General features: G+C 41.8%; 1 protein-coding gene across 10 annotated transcripts in view; it reads left to right on the forward strand.

The window, feature by feature from the left end:
• The window catches only part of MAGI1 (membrane associated guanylate kinase, WW and PDZ domain containing 1), a 498,523-nt gene that overhangs the window by 171,732 nt on the left and 305,009 nt on the right, over window positions 1-21,782 (forward strand). Inside the window, exon 1 of one of the 10 annotated variants that reach the window (XM_073569762.1) lies at window positions 7,245-7,360. The exons of the other annotated variants lie outside the window; for them this stretch is intronic. Within the exon in view, the coding sequence (XP_073425863.1) occupies window positions 7,339-7,360 (22 nt within the window). The 5' untranslated portion in view covers window positions 7,245-7,338. Of the gene's footprint in view, window positions 1-7,244; window positions 7,361-21,782 lie in introns of those variants that run through there. 10 annotated transcript variants of the gene reach the window in all.

The raw sequence follows: 21,782 nt of genomic DNA on the forward strand, positions 1-21,782 counted from the left end.
TGTCCAAGAAAATCGGTCATGTGCACAAGATGGTTCTTTTACACGTGGAAGAGTCATCAATTGTTTTGAAATAGACTCTTGTGCCGTATACCTGAAGGACAAAACCTACTCAACGTTTTCTGTAATTTTTTGATGTAATTTTGAGTCATGCTGTGCCATTAAGGAAAAGTAAAACATTTACAAATATATTTAACATTTTACATAGATTTGAGTTCTAAAATGTTGGGAAAATGTTGCGTAAAATTGGCGTTGACCATCAAGACACCGATTGTGTTTTTGTCCCGTTGGTGCCAGCTATAACCTTTTCGCAACAGTTATCTCTATACTTTAACTACTTGGATTAGAAGAGGGGATCGGAGAACAGGTGAAGGAATAAATCCTGGCTGGTTTTCGGTTGTAGGTACGACTGACATCTTGAGAATAGCCGCTCTGCCATATCTTTATGCCCAGATTCATCTGCAGTCGTCTACGGAGCGAAGGAGACCCATAATTTCTGCTTATCTCCAGTATATTGATTTTAGGTCAAGCATAAGTGGATGTGCTGCCGCTGTGACACCTGTCGTACGTCTCTGATATCTTTGTGCTTATGTTTTAGATCCATCAGTAATTGAGTCTTCAGTTATATGAGCTCGGCAAGGTCTCTGGTTAAAAGTAGACTATTTAAAGCGATGGCGTGCTAATAGAAAAATATAGACCTGAAGGTGGAGATGGGCAGCACTATGGGTCCAGCTTCTGAATTTCAGAGCGATCATATACTGTATGTCATAAATGGTTGGGCTTGGGCTCTTTGCCAATTGCTCTAGACTATAATTAGGGCATCGCATGTACAGTAGGATCATAGACCCGAGTAGGTCATATGAGCTTTGGTTGTCCTCTTCAAGTTTGCCGCTGATCCATCTTCGTCTCCTTCTGTGGGCTTATGCTTGTATCACCGGTGGGTGCGGACCCACTGTGCCCCGGGCTGGGCTTACTTAAGAGGGATGTAGCTCAGTGACTACCAGGTATTCGCTAGATCCTCTGATAGTGAAGACAGGCTGGGCTTCCGGTAGTCACCAAGTACCGCTCCAAAGCAGTCCCCTGGTCTGCAGCACCTGACCCAAGTTCAGAGGCATGGTATGAGGTACAGGGGTGCAAAATATAGGTGTAGTTAGGCAGTCTGAGTTCGGGGCAAGCAGCACAGGATCAGTCAATGTAGCCAAGGTCAAGAGTGGACAGGTCAGGCAGGATGGGAAAACTAGCTGGGTCAATAACAGGAAGCGGAATACTGAGTAGGCCTGCGAGTCACCATCGTGACATTACCTATTGCTTCCCGAAGCCCTCTGTTCAGTTGAGCAGTTCTTGAGCAGCACTGATAGATGATGTTGGGGTAGCAAGGTAGACCAGCTGGATCAATGGGAGCTGTAACAACTGGATGGCAACGGGAGAAGTAGGTTAGCCAGAGACTCAGTGAAGCGAGACCGATAAAGCCGAGTCAGAATTATAAAATAGCAGAGAAGACCGGTAGATGTTGATAAGTAGGGTGGATCAGGAGACTCTTGTGATATAGCAGAGCACAACAATGTAGCAGAGTCAGCAGGTCAGGACATTCACTGTAGCTAAATAGCAGAGCTGAGTATATCGGGTGACTAATTGATGCTGCAGAATCAAGCAATGTAGCAGAGTTGAGCATGACAAGTTACCCATAGCTCTGTGGTTACCAATAATACATGTGTCAAGTTGCGCGCCTCCTGCACCCCAACGTGCGTTTCGCGTAGACTTCCTCAAGGGGGTTCATTGGAAATGTGTCCTGATGGAGTTCATATACTGTCCTAAACAACTGTTGTTCAAGCACACCATAATCGGCGCATATGCGTAGTGACATCCACGCCAGAAGAATTGTGCACCACCATTAGCAGTCCTGATGACGTGTCCAGGTTAAAGGATTAGTTCCTGTGGAGTCACATTCCCCAATGCGCAAAATCTATTTTTTTTTAATGCAAGGTTGGAGATTCATTACTCCTTTTCTATGTAGGAAACATGCCTATTTAGAGTTCTCTCCATATTTAATCTTCTTGAAGTTGTCCAGGATAATGTTTTTATTGATATCCCGAGAGGGGTAAGCTGAAATGACCCAACTATTTTGTCGTTTTTTTGTGAGGCTACCCAGTAGTTGTGTTGTGAGCTAGAGCCAGGGATTTTTCTTCGATATGTGATAATAAATTCAGAAAGGGAAGGGTGGACACATCTTTATATACAGTATACAGGAGATTTCCAAATTTGAATCCTTGCTTTCCTACACCATTCATAGTCAATTGTACACATTATTTGGGGTACAGAGCGTTTTGAGGTTCATCCGTTACATATCCAGGTAGAGAATGATTATTTTCCAAAAGTGGAGATTTGTTCTGTCTTATCCAGGAGCCGCTGAAAATCTTCAATCACCACTTGGAAGATGACACCGTGGGCTCCCGCTGTGGATGAAGTTGGCTCCTGGGTGTATGAATGAGAAATCCAGGTGTGAAGTGTGCAGGAACTCTACCTGGCGTCCTCTTTTATGTCAGACTTTTTTTTTTGTTTTGACAAGAATAGGACATGACCATCAAAATCGTTAATATTTTCTCTGTAATGATTGATGGAACGTAAGCTTGACGGTACAGGCATTCCTGGGAAAACGCCAAGAACACAAAATCAACATTACTTCTATTGACTCTACATGTCTGCCCTTGAATATATATATTTTTTATTTAAATTGTTCATAGGTTTTGTGCTGATTCAATTCCTAATATATCTAAAACTCCAATTTTGTAATACAAGGCTCCAAAATCTCCTGCATCGATTTAGAATTAAATAATAAAATTGTGTCTGCCTGCAGCCACCACTAGAGGGAGCTCAGCAGCTTAATATTACTATACAGAGTATACAGAAAGCTCCTTAGCACCCTCTTGTGGTAATTGCTAGAATTGTATGCTTTAAAGGGATTTTCCAAAGCCGGCAAGAAGGGAGAGATTATTAAAAATAAAAGAAGTGTTACTTAGCCTTCTGAACCCCAGTTATATAGAAAAACGAACGTGAATGAGACCTAAGAATCTATTATTTTTTTTAATTTGCAGAAAATTGTTTCAGTGCAAATCAAATTTCCCCCCGAATTGAGCAATTCTGGCGGAATCAAATTTCAGGAGATTGGCTCAGCCCACCGATCTGTCTATACATACACATAACTGCAGAGGTGACTGTAGGGTCAGGTGACTGTATAAAATGGGATGGCATCACCCAGTCCCAGTGGAAACCACTGCAGGACTGGAGTGGTGGAAGATTAGAGGCTGTTGCTAGACGGGTGTCTCTAGTAACGTGAGCATTCAGTATACAGTATAAATATGTGTCTTTGTATATACCATATATATAACTTGGTTAAATCCGAGCACTGCAGGACTTAATTAAATGGACCTGGCTATCTTTGACTAACAACGTGAAAATGGGTTCACCTTTTGTCAGTCCGCTCCATGTTGAGCAGATTGGAGTGTATTGAAGGTAGTGAGATCCCAGCCAAAATGTGAGCCGTAGCTGGGAGAGAAGCCAAGGTCTCTCTCTGAATGGAGACTGCACGGGTCAGCTAGGAAAGCTGAGCAGTCTGTGTGTTGGAGCTGCAGAGTACCGTGTAGAAGCCGCAACCTGTTCAGTGTGAACTTTGCACTGTTTGGTGCTGGAAGCTGCAGGAGATCGGGCTGAAGGTGATGCCGAGATATATATACCATACATTAAATGTGGTATATGATACACATTGCCCCTATAATATCTCAGATTTCTAGTGTTCATATCCCATGATATTGAGGCAGTATTTGTTTTTGTAGCTTGGTTTCGGTTTATCGAAGTGCTCTTTTTATTTTCTTCAGCCTCATGCCATTAACAGCCTTAGGAATGCTACTGCGCGCACAGATAAGAGATTCCTCTGTAGCCGGCTGCTTCTCATGGCTCGCAGCCTTACACGAGCCCAGTTCTTACGCCTTTGTTGTATACGGCTTTCAAGTTGTATACTAATAAAACTGGGGGGGGGAAATCACTAAATATTTAGATTTTATTTTAAACCAAGTTTTATCCATTAATTTTTTTTTTTCTTTTACAAAATTAGTAACTGCCTTTTGATATTAGGCTGCTCAGCCACATACGAGGCCATAGACAGACCACGGACCGGAAAATTAGCTGATATTCTAATTAATTGTCTCCGACGACCCCTGCTTAAACGGACCAGCGCTCCTTAAAGTTTTATATCCTACCATCGTATAATTGTAGGACAATCTACGTAATAGGACGGGGGTTGAATTTGATGTTTTTTGGTTGTTTTTTTTTTTCCCCGAATTCATAGATCCAAGAAAACCTTTATGCCCGTAGAGGGACAGTATCGGTTCATGTCTGTCTATGGACACAATAATGGTGCCCAAATATTGCTGTGTTGTTCTTCGAATGTTCCTCCGTCTTGGGTGGGATCCTCCATCTTGGGTCAGCATATGTTGGACTCTCTCTCCGGTATTGTGAAAAAATTCTCCAACCTTCGTATGATGTGCCACCTAGAACTAGCAAAAGACTTGGGTAATTTGGGGGGAGTACAATGGTCACAGTTGGGTCTTGGAGTAAAAAAAAAAAACGCTCAGCCACGTAAGAAGACACCACTATCATAAATGGCAAATGGTAGATGAGACAGATTTTGGGTTGGTGCTCTACTTGCCAAATCTCGGAGTAAAAAGGTAGACTCCTGAAAGAGCTTTCATACCATGATCGGGTATGGCCAGTCTGAAGGCTTTGTCTGGGGGATGGAATTTGTGAAAGTAAAAAACCTACTCACTTGCTATCATCCTCCCGTATCCAATGTAGTCCGCGCCTGCACTGGAAGTGATAATCATGTCATTCAGTGGTTCGGTGACTTGAACCGCGTGTCATTGGATGATTTTTGGATGACCCCCAAATCAAGTCACTTGACGATACAGCCGATCGCAAGCCACAGAGGTCCCGGGGTCCCAGGGGTTGACCTTTACAACCATTTCTTCCTGCCATTTTGCCGAGCTACAAGTAATGTAGCTTATGGATGCATCGGGCACCACGGTGGCTCAGTGGTTAGCACTATTGCTTTGCAGTGCTGGGGTCAAATCCCACCAAGCACAACATCTGCAAGGAGTTTGTATGTTCTCCCCATGTTTGCGTGGGTTTCCTCCGGGTTCTCCGCTTTCCTCCCACACTCCAAAGACATACAGTTGTGGCCAAAAGTATTGACACCCCTGTAATTCTGTCAGATAATACTCTTCCTGATAATTTCTTCCTGAAAATGATTGCAAACACAAATTCTTTGGTATTATTATCTTCATTTAATTTGTCTTAAATGAAAAAACACAAAAGAGAATGAAGCAAAAAGCAAAACATTGATCATTTCACACAAAACTCCAAAAATGGGCCAGACAAAAGTATTGGCACCCTCAGCCTAATACTTGGCTGCACAACCTTTAGCCAAAATAACTGCCACCAACCGCTTCCGGTAGCCATCAATGAGTTTCTTACAATGCTCTGCTGGGATTTTAGACCATTCTTCTTTGGTAAACTGCTCCAGATCCCTGATATTTGAAGGGTGCCTTCTCCAAACTGCCATTTTTAGATCTCTCCACAGGTGTTCTATGGGATTCAGGTCTGGACTCATTGCTGGCCTCCTTAGAAGTCTCCATTGCTTTCTCTCAAACTATTTTCTAGTGCTTTTTGAAGTGTGCTTTGGGTCATTGTCCTGCTGGAAGACCCATGACCTCTGAGGGAGACCCAGCTTTCTCACACTGGGCCCTACATTATGCTGCAAAATTTGTTGGTAGTCTTCAGACTTCATAATGCCATGCACACAGTCAAGCAGTCCAGTGGCAGAGGCAGCAAAGCAACCCCAAAACATCAGGGAACCTCCGCCATGTTTGACTGTAGGGACCGTGTTTTTTTATTTGAATGCTTCTTTTTTTCTCCTGTAAACTCTATGTTGATGCCTTTGGCCAAAAAGCTCTACTTTTGTCTCATCTGACCAGAGAACATTGTTCCAAAACGTTTTAGACTTTTTCAGGTAAGTTTTGTAAAACTCCAGCCTGGCTTTTTTATGTTTCGGGGTTAGAAGTGGGGTCTTTCTGGGTCTTCTACCATACAGTCCCTTTTCATTCAGACGCCGACGGATAGTACGGGTTGACACTGTTGTACCCTCGGACTGCAGGGCAGCTTGAACTTGTTTGGATGTTAGTCGAGGTTCTTTATCCAACATCCACACAATCTTGCGTTGAAATCTCTCGTCAATTTTTCTTTTCCGTCCACATCTAGGGAGGTTAGCCACAGTGCCATGGGCTTTAAACTTCTTGATGACACTGCGCACGGTAGACACAGGAACATTCAGGTCTTTGGAGATGGACTTGTAGCCTTGAGATTGCTCATGCTTCGTCACTATTTGGTTTCTCAAGTCCTCAGACAGTTCTTTGGTCTTCTTTCTTTTCTCCATGCTCAATGTGGTGCACACAAGGACACAGGACAGAGGTGGAGTCAACTTTAATCCATGTCAACTGGCTGCAAGTGTGATTTAGTTATTGCCAACACCTGTTAGGTGCCACAGGTAAGTTACAGGTGCTGTTAATTACACAAATTAGAGAAGCATCACATGATTTTTCGAACAGTGCCAATACTTTTGTCCACCCTCTTTTTTATGTTTGGTGTGGAATTATATCCAATTTGGCTTTAGGACAATTCTTTTTGTGTTTTTTTCATTTAAGACAAATTAAATGAAGATAATAATACCAAAGAATCTGTGTTTGCAGTCATTTTCAGGAAGAAACTGAGTATTATCTGACAGAATTGCAGGGGTGTCAATACTTTTGGCCACAACTGTAATGATAGGGAATGAAGATTGTGAACCCCGATGGGGACAGTGAGGTCTGTAAAGCGCTGCGGAATATGATGGCGCTATATAAGTGAGCAAAATAAATTCCTTCCCATGTACTGTATTTCATTATCTACAGTATTTTTCACCGTTAACACGTCTGATGCAGGATCACAACCTGCCGCTCTCTGGGAAGGATTGCGGATTCTCGGCACACACCTCCACCTCCAATGCTTCCTACTTGTATCTGACGGCACACAGCTTCCTTGTTTGTGCTCAGACGATCTCTCTGTAATGACAGGTTTTAGTGAGGGGCGTGAATATTAAAGACACTGTAAAGGCGTTGAACTTTCCCTGACTTGTAAAAAATTCTTGCCGTCTTTACTTGTCGGAGCACGGTGCTGCCGGCGCGCGTGCAATCACCGTCTAGCAGGAAGTCGCCCTTGGAAAAAAAAAAAAATTCTTTCATTGATACGGGGCCCATGCGATTACAAGACGGGAATGGTAAGAACTTTTTTCGTAATTGTTTTTATTTTATATTATTGCTATAATTGGTGCTTTAGTCTAGGGTTAGCTGGAATTTCGCAGTTTGTGTAGTAAATTAGTCGAGCACTTATTCTATTACCATCTATTCATTAGTCTGTGAGTCATCAATAGACTGTAAACTAGAGAAGAGATCGTAAAGAGATAATTACCGTCATGGCTTCTTTACGATCCAACTCCTTCCTGTTTAGCGAATGTCCACCTTTGAGAATTATATCATTTTAGGCCCAATGTTCATTGCTGATTATACTCTTAATATATTTGTGTAGGTTTTCTAACACAGAGCTCCAAATGTCAAAAAAATAAAGTGGTGAGATTCTCACTACCTACAACCACCACTAGAGGGAGCATTGGCGCTCGCTGCATACAGGTTACACATAGAACTTAATAATAAGCTAGTATGCAGTAAGCTCCCCCTAGTGGTGGCTGCTAATATACAGAACTTTTCAAGGTATATTTTTTTTTGCCTATATAGCTCAGAATGGGCTTTATAAAAGAATTACATAGAAGATATTGGTATGCCTTGTGTACATAAGTCATCGAAATTCGCCAGCAATCATCTGTTCAGTGATCAAAACCGGATTTAAAAAAATCATCGTTCTCGGCAGCACATCATCCTATTTAAACATATCATAGTAGCAATTGTTCTGTGAGCAGGAAAGTGAAGTCAGCCTATCTGACCAGGCCCTGAAACAATGGTAGATTCACTTGCATCTAGCAAATTGTTGGTCATTTAACAACTGCAGTCGACATGTGTAAACCCAGCATAACTCACACTGCGGAGTCTGTGTATCTTCTATTCATAGACTCGCTTGTGTGTGACTTAGTACATTACCCATACATTGTGCATTACTGCTATACTGTAACACCATAGTATTTATTATCTCTGTACTGTGACATCACTGGGTGTATTATCCCTGTACTGTGGCATCACTGTGTGTATTATCCCTGTACTGTGACATCACTGTGTGTATTATCCCTGTTCTGTGACACCACTATGTATTACCCCTGTACTGTGACATCTCTGTGTGATTTATCCCTGTACTGTGACATCACTGTGTGTATTATCCCTGTACTGTGACATCTCTGTGTGTATTATCCTTGTACTGTGACACCACTGTGTATTACCCCTGTACTGTGACATCACTGTGTGTATTATCCCTGTAGTGTGATATCACTGTGTGTATTATCCCTGTACTGTGACATCACTGTGTGTATTAGCCGTACTGTGACATCACTGTGTGTATTAGCCGTACTGTGACATCACTGTGTGTATTATCCCTGTACTGTGACATCACTGTGTATATTATCCCTGTACTGTGACATCACTGTGTGTCTTAGCCGTACTGTGTCATCACTGTGTGATTTATCCCTGTACTGTGACATCACTGTGTGTATTATCCCTGTAGTGTGACATCACTGTGTGTATTATCCCTGTACTGTGACATCACTGTGTGTATTACCCCTGTACTGTGACATCACTGTGTATATTATCCCTGTACTGTGACATCACTGTGTGTATTATCCCTGTACTGTGACATCACTGTGTGTATTAGCCGTACTGTGACATCACTGTGTGTATTAGCCGTACTGTGACATCACTGTGTGTATTATCCCTGTACTGTGACATCACTGTGTATATTATCCCTGTACTGTGACATCACTGTGTGTCTTAGCCGTACTGTGTCATCACTGTGTGTATTATCCCTGTACTGTGACATCACTATGTGTATTATCCCTGTGTTGTGACATCACTGTGTGTATTATCCCTGTACTGTGACATCTCTGTGTGTATTATCCTTGTACTGTGTCATCACTGTGTGTATTATCCCTGTACTGTGACATCTCTGTGTGTATTATCCTTGTACTGTGTCATCACTGTGTGTATTATCCCTGTACTGTGACATCACTGTGTGTATTATCCCTGTACTGTGACATCACTGTGTGTATTATCCCTGTACTGTGACATCACTGTGTGTATTATCCCTGTACTGTGACATCACTGTGTGTATTATCCCTGTACTGTGACATCTCTGTGTGTATTATCCTTGTACTGTGTCATCACTGTGTGCATTATCCCTATACTAGACTCGAGTCTGTTCCGGACATGGCGGACCACACTCAAATCATGAATGTTGAACATATCAAATACCTATAGAGCAGAGACCTTGGGCTGAAAGTACCAACTCTGATCCCTCTATGCTAAAGTCACAGCTGGCGTGTGGGGGGAGAGAATATGACACAGCGGACACCACCGCCGCTGGTATAGCAAGGCGCGGCGGGGTCTTTTCCCCATTACCCTAGACTAATGGGTATGATGTAACTCGGCTCACAAGACATGCCTGATAAAGTGGATGTGCTGGTGAGAGCTGGTGCGTCTCTTGTGTTTCTTGTCTGAGCAGTTCTTTGTTTCGTCACTGTTACATATACAGTGAAGGGAGTATTCTGCGCGGTAATACACACTATGTGGGTGTAAGATGAGTAGTTTTGAATTATCATTCTAATTGTCTTTTGAAGACTATTGAGAAAATTTGCATCATTTTTACCTGTGCGTTGTGGATCTACACCAAGGGACACTGACTTTTCATTTACGATTTTATTCCTTCTGATATGTGTAACTAAAGTAATTGTCTTAGAATAGAAAAAAAAAGTTGTAATTCTCCAAAAACAGAGCCACCCCCTTACACATGGCAATGTATGGACTTCTCTGCAGCACCAGACCCAGCCCATTGACAAGGGTGGCATTATTTCTGGGAAAATGTGGTTTATTTTTATTTTTAAAAACCTGGTACTTGTTTTAAAGGGGGTTGTTGAAAGAAAAAGGTTCCGGCCATCTGCTGCATTGGGTGTTTTATCTCCGCTCAATACCAGACACATCCATTGGATAAGAAATGGAGCTTTTTCTAAAAAAAAAAAAAAAAAACCCATACAATTTTTTTCTAATTGCGACCCTATTTAATAGGGATTTTCATAGGAAAACAAGAGTCTTTGTACAAAATAGAAAAATTCAGAAATTAGGATTTATGAAGCTCTTTGACACGTTTCTATTATCCAGAAGCCACAGCCAGTTCAATCTAGACCTCCGTGAGCCAGTATGTCATTTTCTGGTACGTCGTTTCAGAAGTGGTCACTGGTGTGGCTGCAGTGGTGATAGTCCTCTGGGAACCACCTGTCAGGGGCGTAACAATAGTGGGTGCAGTGGTTGCCGTCGCACCTTGACCTTGAAGCCGGCGGGGGCCAAAAGTTTGCTTTCGGCAATATAAGAAGACTTATGATAGTTGGATAGTTGGGAGCTCTATTGAAGATTTTGCATTGAGACCCTGTGGCTGCAATGGTGATGGTCCTCTGGGAACCACCTGTTAGGGTCCTAATAATAGTGGGTGCAGTGTTTACAGTCGCCTTGACCTTGAATCCTAGAGGGGCCCAAAATATCCCTTTAGGCAATATAAGACCTGTGATAGGTGGGGGCCCAATTGTAGATTTTGCATTGAGACCCTGTGGCTGCAGGGGTGATGGTCCTCTGAAAACCACCAGGCAGGGGAGTAACTATAGTAGGAGCAGGGGTTGTTTTCGCAGCATGATCTTGAAGCCTAGGGGGGTCCCAAAAGGTCCCTTTAGCCAATATAAGAAGACCCATGAAAATTGGGTGCCCTTTTGGAGATTTTACATGGACACCCTGTGGCTGCACTGGTGGTTCTCTGAAAACTACCGGGCAGGGTCGTAACTATAGTAGGAGGAGTGGTTGTTGTCGCATCATAATCTTGAAGCATCGGCGGGCCCAAAAGGTCCCTTTAGCCAATATAAGAAGACCTATGATAGTTGGGGGCCCTGTTGCAAATTTTGTTGGGGGCAATATTGGAGATTTTGCATTGAGACACAGTGGCTTCACTGGTGATGGTCTTTTGACAACCACTGGGCAAGAGCGTAACAATTGTGGGTGCATTGGTTGCAATCGCTCCCTGACTTTAAAGCCGGCGGGACCTAGAGGTCCCTTTAACTGATAATATTAAGACCCATGATAGTTCGGGGTCCTATTGGAGATTTTGCATTTAGACCCAGTGGCTGCACTGGTGTTGGTCCTCTGAGAACCACCGGGCAGGGGTGTAACTATAGTAGGAGCAGGGGTTGTATTCACACTATGATCTTGAAGCCTAGGGGGTCCAAAGGTTCCTTTAGCCAATTTAAGAAGATCCATGATAGTTGGGGTCCCTGTTGCAAATTTTACATTTGAGACTCACAAGTTTCTGGTTACGCTAGTGCCACTAGGTACTGATTAGGAAAGTGAATAAGGGAAGGGGCTGCCTGTCAGGGTCTACCGGTTATGCCCAGTCGTTGGGAGCAGTAAGGATGTGATTGGCCTACCTGTTGGGTCTCTACAGACCTGGCGGCCTAAGGATCCTAAGGTCTTTGAGAGATTTGGCCAGGGCTACGTAAGGGTAGCTGTGAACATTAATGGTGCCACGTTCTCCTGATTTGGCCAGGGCTATGGTGCCACGTTCTCCTAGAAAACCTCCACAATGGCGCGTAAAAGAGTAATACTGAGGACATATTAAGCAGAGTTTGGCGTAGTAACTTAAATGACACTTTAACAGCTGACATTGCATTAAATTTGCATCTTGTTCCCTCTCCTCCACACGATGCCAAGAACAGATGCAGCGCAGCAATTAAATTAGCGCACCGTGATCTGCTTCGTCGGGAGCAGGGTTTTACTCTGAGGCGTCTCTTATTGGGGGTTTGTTATTTTCTCCGTTGCCTACTTAGTAATTAACCCATTATCCTTATATTCATATTTTTAATTTTTTAACAGCTGGATTCCTGCCCTTTGGCTGTTTTCATTATGGTAATTTAGGAATAGGTAGCGCGGGCGCGCTGTAAATTTAGCAGCCGTTGCCGTGGTAACAGATGTGTACATCTGCTATTGGAATAACTTTATCTTTCAGCCGTCGCCGTCTTGCTGCACATATTTCATGGCCGCGGGAAGGGACAGGTACACGAGCCAATATTCGAGTTGGCACAAGGGCCTTAAATATCGTTAGTCATGATGTCGATGTGATCGTCAAATAATTACTTGTATTGCGTTCAAGTAAAATTTGGGTCTTGGCAGTTTTGAGGAAGCCAAAAAATGAAAAATTCTAAAAATTTCTAGGGAATTTTTAAGATTTCGATAGAAATATTAATAGACGGAAAAAAAAAGTTGAAAATTGGTAACATGTTCTGCCCTCGTTGCCCATAGAACCCAGCTTGGAGAGAGAGAATCTTCACAATTACTGGTTGCTATTGACAACAAGGCTAGATTTGACAATTGACGCCTAGTTGATTATTTTTCTATGGTTGCCCAGATTTAAAGTTTGGTTTCCTTGCTCGGGCCTCCCTCCACGAGCTTTAATCTGTGGGGGGAACGGGAAAGAAAATGTTTTTTTTCCCCTGTAATGTCACCAAAGGGAAATAAAACCTTATATTATGCCAAGTGAAGCAAATAGTGTGTGCATGTAATACATCGATTTTAAAGGTTTCTCCAGGGACTGAAAGAAGCTTTTTCTAGCCCTCTCCATTTTGGCAAATTTTGGAAAAAAAATCCCCTCAATCTACTCAAAATTTCCTTAAAAAGTCATTCATAATGGGTTTTCTTAGAGGGGTTGTCCACAGCCTGGCCAACCCCTTTTTAAATGAAGTAGTCCCCCTCGTAAAATAAAAATACCAAAAATTCAACTCTTGGCGCTCTCTCTTTCTTCGAGAAGCGGCCAGTGATTGGCGGCAGTGTTCACTGTCCATAACATTCAATGTCATACAAGCCTCAGGAGATCCAGTGCGGGAGGCGAGTATAGGGTTCTTTTTATTTTGCAAGGGGTGCTAACTTCATTTAAAAAGGCGATATGCAGGTAGTGGACAACTCTTGCGGTAGGCAAAATCACTAATATGCTATACAGCTTGGGTTGCTCATCATCAAGTGTCCTAGTGGTCGGATCCTCTAAAATTGATGGCCTATACTAAGGAAAAACAATTTAAAGGTGTATTCCCATTTCAAACATCCTATCCCAATATGTAGTAGGTTAAAATATTAGCAAATACCTTTAATTAGAAATGTAGTAGAGTTGTTCTGATTAGCTAGCATGTGCATTGCAGTAGCTTAGGTATCTATGGTTACGACCACTCGTATAGTGACAGTGATCGTAACCATGGATATCTAAGCTTCATAAGGGGAACGACATAGCTTATCAGAAGAACTTTTCTATATTTCTAATTGGAGGTAATTGATAATATTATTATCACACCTACTACATATTGGGATAGGCTCTCGGAGATGGGACTACCCCTTTAAATCTATTGACACATTAATCTGTGCCTTCGTTTGGTAGTGAGGCCCACTACTGTTAACAAGCCTGTGGAAATTTGGTAATTTGGCTGGTCAACTTGCCCCAAAAAGTTCTAAAATTGACTGTTGACTTGTGTTCTAATATTATGCTTGCCAACTCATTGAAATGGTATTTTTTTTTAAAGATTTGACGTCCAGCTAATTTTTTTTTTTTCATAACCGTGCCCCTTTTATGGTATTTTCACAAAAGTTTCAGCTTTAAAACGCACATCAAAGAGTATTCAAAGCAGCTTTTCTTGTGGCTTTTCAGCAGATCCACTGTAAAATCCACGTCAGGAAACTCCTTGTGATACGTATGCAAAAATCTTCTGATCCAGTTTCCTTAACCCCCTTGAATACACATCTAAAATGCCATCACTCGGTCTGGGACGAAACATCTCAACACCATTCACGGGAAACCATCAAGGAGCGGGAACGCTACTTATCAGGAGATTTTGGGAGCTATCTATGGTGGCTGAGAGGTTTCGGGATCCACTTTTGGGATCTGATGGGCCTCTCCTTTTTCCAGAAACCTCGCAAAGGTTTCAGAAGAGTTGGCAAGTGTGCTTGAAATGGGAGTTTTTGTGACTTTTTTTTTGTTTGAGGTTCTATGTCGAATTGGTCTTTAGTACTATACTTCCTATGAATGGAGACAAAGACAGTGAGAGCAACTTTTTTTTGTGTGACTACATCTGCACCATGCTATTTTACTCTAGACTTTTGTACAAATTTAATTTTAATGGATATATTTTAATAGCACATCTGATTTGTTAAAGCAGCAGTGTAAAAAGGTTTTTGTAGTAACTGTTTTTTCTGAGTATTTAATGAACCTAAAAAAAAAATCTCTTAGAAAGTCCTAATTATTACAGTTGAGCGAATTTTTCAAAATTCGGTTCCGAGTGTCATCAGTGCTGAACATTGTTTTTGCCATATTCGCCGAACACAACCGAATGTCATGAGTTAATGGTAGTAGAAATGACTGAATATGTTCGGAACCGATCATCAAACATAAATTCTGTATAAATAGGGTACTAATATGGCAAATTCAGATTTGGCGACCGGTTCCCAACATATTCGCTCAACTCTCTTAATTATCCTTGTGTAGAGCCTGGCTCTGTAGGGAGTCTTTACGATATTGGCCTTAGATCTACTCCAGAAGAGAGAAAACTGTAAGTAACTCTAGGTATAGGTGGCTATACAACAAGTCCATGTCTACCACGCTAGGGACCGCCATACCTCAAAAAACTTGATGCCAATGACTCCGACCTCTGATGCATGACTTTGGGGCTTTTGTCATAACAGTTGGGTTGATCAAGGACCTAGTAGGACTATGACTTCATGGCCTGCTCCTTGAAAACCATGGAGTCTTCCTATTATGCTCATCTCCTTGTCTTCCTTGCATATTGAATCTTGACTATTCACTTTATCCTTCTCGTAAATGCTAGTCTTAAACTGAAATGAGAAAGCTTTTAAAATCCAATCCCTAAAACCACAAAAAGACCTAGTGTTCAAGTAGTGGAAAATTGTTTACACCCGCGCACGGGAGACATATAAAGCTGACAAAGTGACGTGCAATGATTTACACCTTCAAATTCCAGTAAGGGCAATACTTGAAGTAGCCTTTGATGTCAAGTTGGCAGCTCTTGTGGTGCTTGGGGGCAAAAGAGTTGTCAGGTCTACTAGATTTCGTACGCTGTCTCGTCGTGAATGATAGAGACCTGATTTTTTTTTTTAGGCCAGTATTCTGTACTTTTGACATTCCTAGCATCAGTCTTCAGTAATATAAGTCCTTTAATATTTGTCTTGAGAGGTCTACTCGGACAGACGGCAGAGTCCGTGCTGAGAGTCGCTGGTATGTATCAGACAAATTAATTCCGAACCAAGACTGCACACGTACTGTGAGATTTATTGAGTGAAACTGACTCAAATGACTGTCAGCTAATGTAGCTCTAAAAAAGACCATTTATGACGAGAGTCATCAAGCAAGGAAATGAGCTGGGTTATTTCCCAAGAGGTAGCTGTAGAAAATAGGATTAGGGTTCTGCTTATAATGTAGATTGTTCAGTGGTGGTTTATGGTAGGATTACAGTCAATCCCAATTTGGAATTCAAAGTGTTGCTGCTGCCTATCAATAAATTACTACAATGGATATGGTCTTTTATTTTTTTCCAAAGGCTTAAATGGTGACTAGGTGTGGTACTGGGACCAATAGGGTAGGTCACGAGGTTTTGTGGAGTCCAGGCTTTAATAGGTAAGTCGTTTTGCAGCACAATGAGGTTCTCCACCTTTTGGCAAGGACTTTGCAAGGCCTTTGAAGTCCCCTTTCCTGTCTAACACCAAGACATTGGCAGAGGATCCTATAAGTCCTGTAAATTGTGAGGTTGGGCCTCCATAGATCAACATATCCGACACATCCTTGATCGACTTGAGATCTATGGAACCTTGAGTACACGTCAACACCTTGAACCTTTTTTTTATATTTCATGAAGATTTTGACAACCAGGAATCAGACACCCATTGGTTACAAAATGATGGCCTAAATCATTAATAGGTTATAAATATTTCTACAAAACCCCTGTAATATTGAATTACGCTATACCGTACCCAACATGTACAAATTGGTGCATGTAATACTGTCAATAACAATTGGCTCATGCTTGTCATTTTGTGGTCTACCACTCCCACGTTGAAGGGATTGTCCAAGGTTTGAAGAAAAAAAATGAATGTTTTTAGTTTTTGTTTTCACACAAAACAGCACCACATTTGTCCATGTTTTTTTTTCCAAGTATTACAAGTTTTGCAACTCAAGCACATTCACATGAAAGAGTTGCCATATTGGTCACATCCTATGGAGAATAGTGACACTCTTTCGATTTTTCTTTTTTTTTTATTAGGCCAGCATAACATCTAGAATCTTAATGTATTTTATTTATTTTTTTCATGTAAATTATAAAGAAAAAAAAAGTGATGTGTCCTACCACAATCTCAAGAATGTTCTTGATCTACTCCAGCTATGTTTCCCTTTATGTTCTCCTTTATGGTCTATGGTAGACTTCCAAAAATAAGACCATGAAAAAGTGTACAAGTTGTCAACACAAAATTCTAATGAGTGTAAGGGACTAGAATAGGCAAAGTTTCTGAAAACCAGAGAAGAAAAAGAATCTTATTTTATCATGATCTGCTCCATGTAGGGTGTTTTTAGCCCCTTTAATCAGTGAATTACTGGTTATGAATTGTGGACAAATCTTCATCCAACAATAACAATCCCAACAGGAGTCACCATGCCAGGTTAGCACGAGATAAAGCCGAGGATTGATGGAATCATATGTTTGAAACAGTTTTGTTTTTTAAATTTTTCTCGCTTAACTTTTCAACGTTTGTTTCTGGAAGCATTTTTAGGTTTTCTATTTACTGGTAGTTATCTTTTCTCAGGCAATGGGACTAAAAGCAATCATTTCTCTTGATTAATCTCTGATCTCATGGGTGAAATGATCATGAAACCAGGAGCTGGCAGCTGTGCCGATTACTTGACTTGTGTAAATCACAATCCCTTGTCATCACGGGCATGTGGCCTGTGACTCTTCCAATTATTGGTGAGTTTTATAGGCCCATTATTAGTAATCACTTTTAGATAGCAGCTGCAAGACGTGAATAGGACAGATGACGATAAGATGGTGCAAAATGTTATTTGTGTGATGGAAATGGAGAGAAGATGTATCTGACATTGACAAGCATCAGGCGTAGGAACCCTTTCCCAGTAGAGGACCTACAACTCCACAGGGAGCTTTGGTTAAAAGACAGGACTGGTCTTACTATGAAAATGAATTTATTATTAAAGGAACACTCCTGATACTTTATGCTAATGCAGGGTCCGAGGGGGCAGAGCATGACACAAAGACAACTTTCCATTACATGGACCATCTCTTAAGCCCCTGCACTAGACATATTTGTAGTAAGTCTGTTGACTTTTCCCAATATAGTCTTCTATTCTATATCCTTTGGCTGGGACTCCCACTGATAACTACAACCAGGTACAAAGCCCCCCCCATATCTCCTTACTGCTGCCTCAGGAGATAGAATAGAGCTGCATTTGAGCATGGTGCAAACTATTTTTGGCTCTCTGTCCCATTGACATTGAATGGTCAGGACACCTGACCGCCATGAGAAGGAACAGATGTTCGGTTTCTCCATTCTGTGCTTGAGGCCTCCACTGATCAGACTTTATCACCCAAGCTGTGAATAGGTGTTAAACTTTCCAGTTGCAAAAACCCTCAAAGGGGTTAGCCACTAATATGACAACCCTTTCTTAAATACTGCAATATCGATTGTAAAATAAAAGTACCCTATACTCGCCACCTGAACTGGTGCCATTCTAGCAATGTTGGCAGTGGATATCTCGAGGCTCTCATGACACTGGCTGCAGGGCTCACATAGCATAACGATCAGTGGCCACTAAAGTGCAACAGTGATTACCGTGTCTGAAGGTAGTAAGAGCACAGCTGATTAATAGCAGCTGCTGATTGGCTGCAGGTTTCTGTGCTACAACAATGCCATGGGAGCCTCGGGGGAGACCCGGCGCCGCATTGCTGGAACTGCATCGCTACAGGAGGTGTGTATAGGGCACTTTTATTTTACAAAAAGGACTGTAATATTTTAAAAGGGGATGTATGAGTTGTGGGAAACCCTTTTAACGGGAAATTTGGGAGTGAGAGGGTGAGGCATGACACCGAGGTTCTCTGTTTATTTCGGTCCTGGTGTTGATCTCTACCAATTTAAAAACCTCTGCAAAGCACAACATGTTCCATCCATTTTGCCAGAGTATTTGAGTAAAGAGAAGAATTTTCTATGTTCTCAGCTAAATTGTGGCAAAAAGATTCCCACTACCCTGGCCCAGTGTGCAGTCTGGTACTTCATGGCAGCCGGACCAGGGCATAGTTCACTTCTATGGCTGGCATCGTCACCGACTCCAGTTTTTACCAGCCTCACATCACGTCATGACACATTACCAGGCTTAGGAAATTCGAGAGGATGCCTGCCGCAGAAGTGGAGCAGAACCGGATTGGGTGCTGGACGATGACAGCGCACATCTAGTTGCTCATCTCTATACTATTTGGTTATGCCGGCTATTACGTATGAAAACCATATGCCGAATGGCACTCATAGGCTTCTTTTCGAATGATAACTATGACTCTAAAATTCAGAAAACAGTGAAAAAATGTAAATTCCCACCCAACAGCATCATCTCATTCCAGAGAGACATCAGTTTTACTCAATTACACCCAGCAGAACGCATTTCCATAATTTGACACGCGTTTTACAATCTTAGGTCAGTTTCGCAAACCGCCTCCATGAATGCCATTAAGGTCACAAATAATATTTCCCTAATGATATTACAGCGCTCTGCTATGTATGCAGTAATCAAACCATTATCTGGTTATAGCAGCTCCTCACTCAGGATTCCGGCTTTTTTCCAGTGAACACGCATTACTTAGTTCTTTAGGTATTTTGTGATCTTTAATGAGGTTGTAGATAAATTGGTGAAGATAGAACAGATTTTTTTTTTTCTCGTTAATGCAGCATTATATAAAAGACGTGGAGCAAGGCTGAGTTAAGGTTGCGGCAAGGAGAGATGGGCTCTTTTAATAAAATAGATCTATAATCCAGATAAAAGCAAGGTATTACTAAAGCCGGCGCGCCATCGGTGTCTACAAAAGAACAGAGGCCCGGTGGATGATCCTTGTAACGAGCCGCTGCTATGATTGTTGTGACCATAGTCTTGAATGTAGAGCATGGCACATATTAAACAAAGACCGAAAATTCAAGTGACTCCATTAGGGTCGGAATGTAATTTGTGATCACAAATGTAAATAATTTCCCTGCATCGTTTCTGTACAATTCCATTATTATAAAATAGATGGTTCATTCATGGCCTTGATGATTTTGGGTTCCAAAGCAAAGTTTGTAACTGGCCCCATCCCTCATCTTTCATGTGCTTACTTGTCAAATTTTGCCATATTTGTAATCCTGGAGACAAATATTTTTGACCATTAGTCTTGTCCCTTATTAGCTCTACATGGTCTGTAACCATGCACTCTATGCCCCAACTCCCCAATGGTGCATTTGGATGCCGGTGCATGGGGAAACCATTTGGTCTTAAAGAAATTTGCTTAATTTTTCCCGAAGCCTTCTGGACATTCTAGGAGAGTTGACAAGTAGCCATGTACCATTTCTATTACTCGGTTTCTGCATCCTTTTATCTTTTGGCATCCTTATACACCAAGACTGAGCCATACCTGCTTCTTCTGTATCCTCTATATGTGTCCCTGCCTGTCCTGCAACTTTGGCTACGTTGGGTTCGGTGATTTGTTTGCTTTGGCCAAGGCCTTTTCCTTTTTCCATTAGGTTTAGTTTTTAGACATTGGATATATAGAAAAATTATTATGTTGACACAATGAAGATGAGGATCTGGTATTTGATAACATTAGCCATGCCAAAAAAAGCCGCTCTTAGGGCTACTATACGACCCATTGAGAAGGTCCTTAGTGCCATATCCTTTTCCATTTCGTAGAGTGAATCTCATCCCAAGCCAATACATCATTAGTGAATATGGAACAGAAGTGATTGCTGTTATGATTGGGTCACCGAGGAGGAAAGCAAGACCAAGCTAAGCCACGGAAAACCAGAGAGGTTGGTAACTAAGCGGATTGCAGACACCTGATCCTATCCACACAACTAGCAGTGGCCGTGGAGCGTATCTACGATGATCCTAGACGCTTCGACACAGCCGGAGAGCTAAATAAGCCTAAAGCAAGAAAGGGGAAATCTAAACTGCCCCAAAGGAATAGATAGCCCCCAAACATATATTGTCAGTGAGACAAGATGAAAACACAAACGCAGATAGGAAAATAGACTGAGCAAACGATGGGGCCCACACTAGCTAGACAGGACAGAAAAGGAAAGACACTGTCTGCAATCACACAAAAACCCTGTAAAAAATGTCCAACACGTCTGATAGAAAAATACTGATGTCGCACGACTTCGCCCACTATATCAGCACTCTGGTATATTCTGAAAGCAGAGCAAAAAAGAGGCCAATCCAATAAGGGACAAAAACAAACTGTCACAAGCAGTAACATATGGATAGAGATTCAGCACAGCCCCAGCGGGAGCTGACTGACCCACACAAAACTGAAATAGACAAAACCAGATCAAATGTGAACAATAGCAAAAGAACACTTAGCTTGAGCATGCAGGGACTGAACTGGAAACTAAGACCTCAGGAGGCAGGAAAAAATCACCAGCAGGGATAGAGGGAGTTGGCTGTATTATATCCAGTCAGAAACCCCAGATCTCCAATCGTCCTCCTCATTATCAGGTGGCAAGCCTCTGTTAATCAGATCAGCTCCATTACCTCCAGTGACCACCAGAGGAAGCCCAGAAAGAGAACTTGCGACGCCTCTGTCAATATAACCAGCTCCACTACCTTCACTAGTAACCAGAGGTAAGCCAGAAAGCGAATTCACAACAGATTGCCTAAGGGAGTTCATGAAAAGGTAAAGTCAAAGCCCAATTGTCTACGAACAAGTGATCTTTTTGCATAGTAAACCACTGCAAGGATCATAGAATGTTAGAGTTGGAAGGAACCTCAAGAGTCATCGTGTCCAACCCAATGCTCGATGAAGGATTCAAAAGGATACTCATTTAGATTTTTTTGTCATTGGGTTTTTCTTCTACCTCTATGGTCCTGGTTTTTGGTTAAAGATTACTGCCATACATTTATTGTGATCTTGTGTTTTCTTGTCTTGGTGAAGATCTTTTCTTTTGTCCATCGTGGCAACAGTAAAAGCCGGAATAATTTACTTGCAATGTTCAACTTCTTAACAATTTCATTGTGCTTTTGTATCTTCTAAATAAAAGAAAATATGAAAAAAATCATCAGAATTTGGGCCCATGGTAAAAAAAAAAAAAAAAAAAAAAGCTTTTCTTTGGAATAAGAGCTAGTATCTGTATACAATGTCTCCGGAATCTGTG

This window comes from Dendrobates tinctorius, unplaced genomic scaffold (assembly GCF_039654945.1).
Source record: "Dendrobates tinctorius isolate UK_male_01 unplaced genomic scaffold, ASM3965494v1 ptg000027l, whole genome shotgun sequence".
In the NCBI taxonomy this organism is placed as follows: Eukaryota; Metazoa; Chordata; class Amphibia; order Anura; family Dendrobatidae; genus Dendrobates; species Dendrobates tinctorius.